We start from the raw sequence: 2,248 nt of genomic DNA, 5'->3' as shown, positions 1-2,248 counted from the left end.
ATATATAGATATATGGACGCCAACAGAAGCTTTGTGATTGAATTTGGTAGGCAGAAGTTACTGCTGCATGTGTATATGTCTGTGTATGTGCTTGTGCCTCTCTCCCAGAGAGTGAGAGGGGGATATATATATCTGTATATATATGTGTGTGTGTGTGTGTGTGTGTATGTATAGATGTATATAAATATTTCAGTTTGTGTATCTGTCTTTGTGTCTCTTTGTCTTGATCACCACGTGATAGTTGTTAGTGTCACTGTCATACCATGCAAAGAGGGAAATATTGCTTTACTTGGAAACAGTTGGGGGTTGGTGACAGCAGGGGCATCTAGTCATAGAAAATATGCCATAATAAACTCCGTCCAACCCATGCAAACATGGAAAAATGGATGTTAAAATGACAATGATAATGATAATGATGTTCCCAAAATAAGTTATCTCAGCCATACTGCAAAATTAATTCTAAAACCTGTACGTCTCCTCCCCTACAGGTGTGCAGGGTTGTGACAAAGTAAGAAATCTGTATTTTTTCCAATTTAATTTTCAGAAGGAAAACCAGCTGCTGAAGCAACAGAACCATGAACTCCAAGAGGCCCATATCAACTCTGTTGTATCTAAAGACCAAAAATCGCCTCCATTAGAATCTTCATTTTATCCGGATTCTTCAAATCGGAATTCTGGTAAGTTGGTGCAACTTTGAGGTTTTCTTGTCTTTTCCTACCAATATTTTTCTTAAGTTATATTTAATTTTATTTACCTTGGTTGTGTTTTAGTTTTAATAGTTTATAATTATGTGGAGGCGCAATGGCCCAGTGGTTAGGGCAGCGGACTCGCGGTTATAGGATCGCGGTTTCGATTCCCAGACCGGGCATTGTGAGTGTTTATTGAGCGAAAACACCTAAAGCTCCACGAGGCTCTGGCAGGGGATGGTGGAGAACCCTGCTGTACTCTTCCACCACAACTGTCTTTCACTCTTACTTCCTGTTTCTGTTGTGCCTGTAATTCAAAGGGTCAGCTTTGTCACACTGTGTCACGCTGAATATCTCCGAGAACTACGTTAAGGGTACACGTGTCTGTGGAGTGCTCAGCCACTTGTGCGTTAATTTCACGAGCAGGCTGTTCCGTTGATCGGATCAACTGGAACCCTCGATGTCGTAAGCGATGGAGTGCCAACAACAACAACAACAATTATGTACTATTAAGTGCTGGTAGCACAAAAGAAAAAAAAGCACCCAGTACTTTCTGTAATGCAGCTGGCATTAGGAAGGGCATCTAGCCATAAAACTGCTATGCTACAGATCCAGTAGCATAGCAGTCCTTCTTACTAAGAGATGGGGTTACTACCTCCCTGAAGCCCTCTTCTTCATTTCTGGAGAAAAGGTTGTTGTGCATAGTTCTCCATGACCCTTTTCATAGCTAATTCTGATTGATGATGATGATATACGAGGTAGGGGGGTTGCTGTAAAATTCCTTGTTTTAAGGGTATCATGAAAGACCTTGTTGGATGCCCAACCTTCTGAGTTCTTTTACAGAGCTTAGGAAAACTGATGGACTATTGCAATAAGTGTGTGAATCTGAGAGGGGAATATATTGGATGAAATCATAATTGATCCTCCTGTATTTTCTTTTACTCAATGTCAGGAATTGTCCAGCAGAGGACATGGATCTCAAATGATGATGCTGATGATGATGATAAAACAGTCATGCATATCCAACCTGTTCTCTGACAGTACTATTCAGATGCATCTGTGTTTGAAAGTGTGTAATAGTTCATCATCATTTCAGTCAATCTCACTCAGGGTATCTTGCTCTAAAAACTGTCGTGTTAAGAAGTAATGACTGAGGACTGTGCTTGCAACTAGTCTAGGAGAACAGTAATGCTAAACAAATACACATAACACAGAATGGAGAGGACTCTTTAGTCCTACTGTATGCATCCTCTCTAGTGACATGATAGGAGGCGCAATGGCCCAGTGGTTAGGGCAGCGGACTCGCGGTCATAGGATCGCTGTTTTGATTCCCAGATCGGGCGTTGTGAGTGTTTATTGAGCGAAAACACCTAAAGCACCATGAGGCTCTGGCAGGGGATGGTGGAGAACCCTGCTGTACTCTTCCACCACAACTTTCTCTCACTCTTACTTCCTGTTTCTGTTATGCCTGTAATTCAAAGGGTCAGCCTTGTTACACTGTGTCACGCTGAACATCCCCGAGAACTATGTTAAGGATACACGTGTCTGTGGAGTGCTCAGCC

General features: G+C 41.9%; 1 protein-coding gene across 4 annotated transcripts in view; it reads left to right on the top strand.

The window, feature by feature from the left end:
- LOC106869305 (thyroid receptor-interacting protein 11) overlaps nucleotides 1–2,248 on the top strand; it is a 214,951-nt gene that overhangs the window by 25,865 nt on the left and 186,838 nt on the right. For all 4 annotated transcript variants that reach the window (XM_052971565.1, XM_052971566.1, XM_052971568.1 and 1 more), the window contains one exon: nucleotides 545–677. In XM_052971565.1, coding sequence (XP_052827525.1) covers nucleotides 545–677 — 133 coding nt within the window. The remainder of the gene's footprint in view (nucleotides 1–544; nucleotides 678–2,248) is intronic.

This window comes from Octopus bimaculoides, chromosome 11 (assembly GCF_001194135.2).
Source record: "Octopus bimaculoides isolate UCB-OBI-ISO-001 chromosome 11, ASM119413v2, whole genome shotgun sequence".
Classification (NCBI taxonomy): domain Eukaryota; kingdom Metazoa; phylum Mollusca; class Cephalopoda; order Octopoda; family Octopodidae; genus Octopus; species Octopus bimaculoides.
This window is presented reverse-complemented; position numbering and strand designations above follow the sequence as displayed.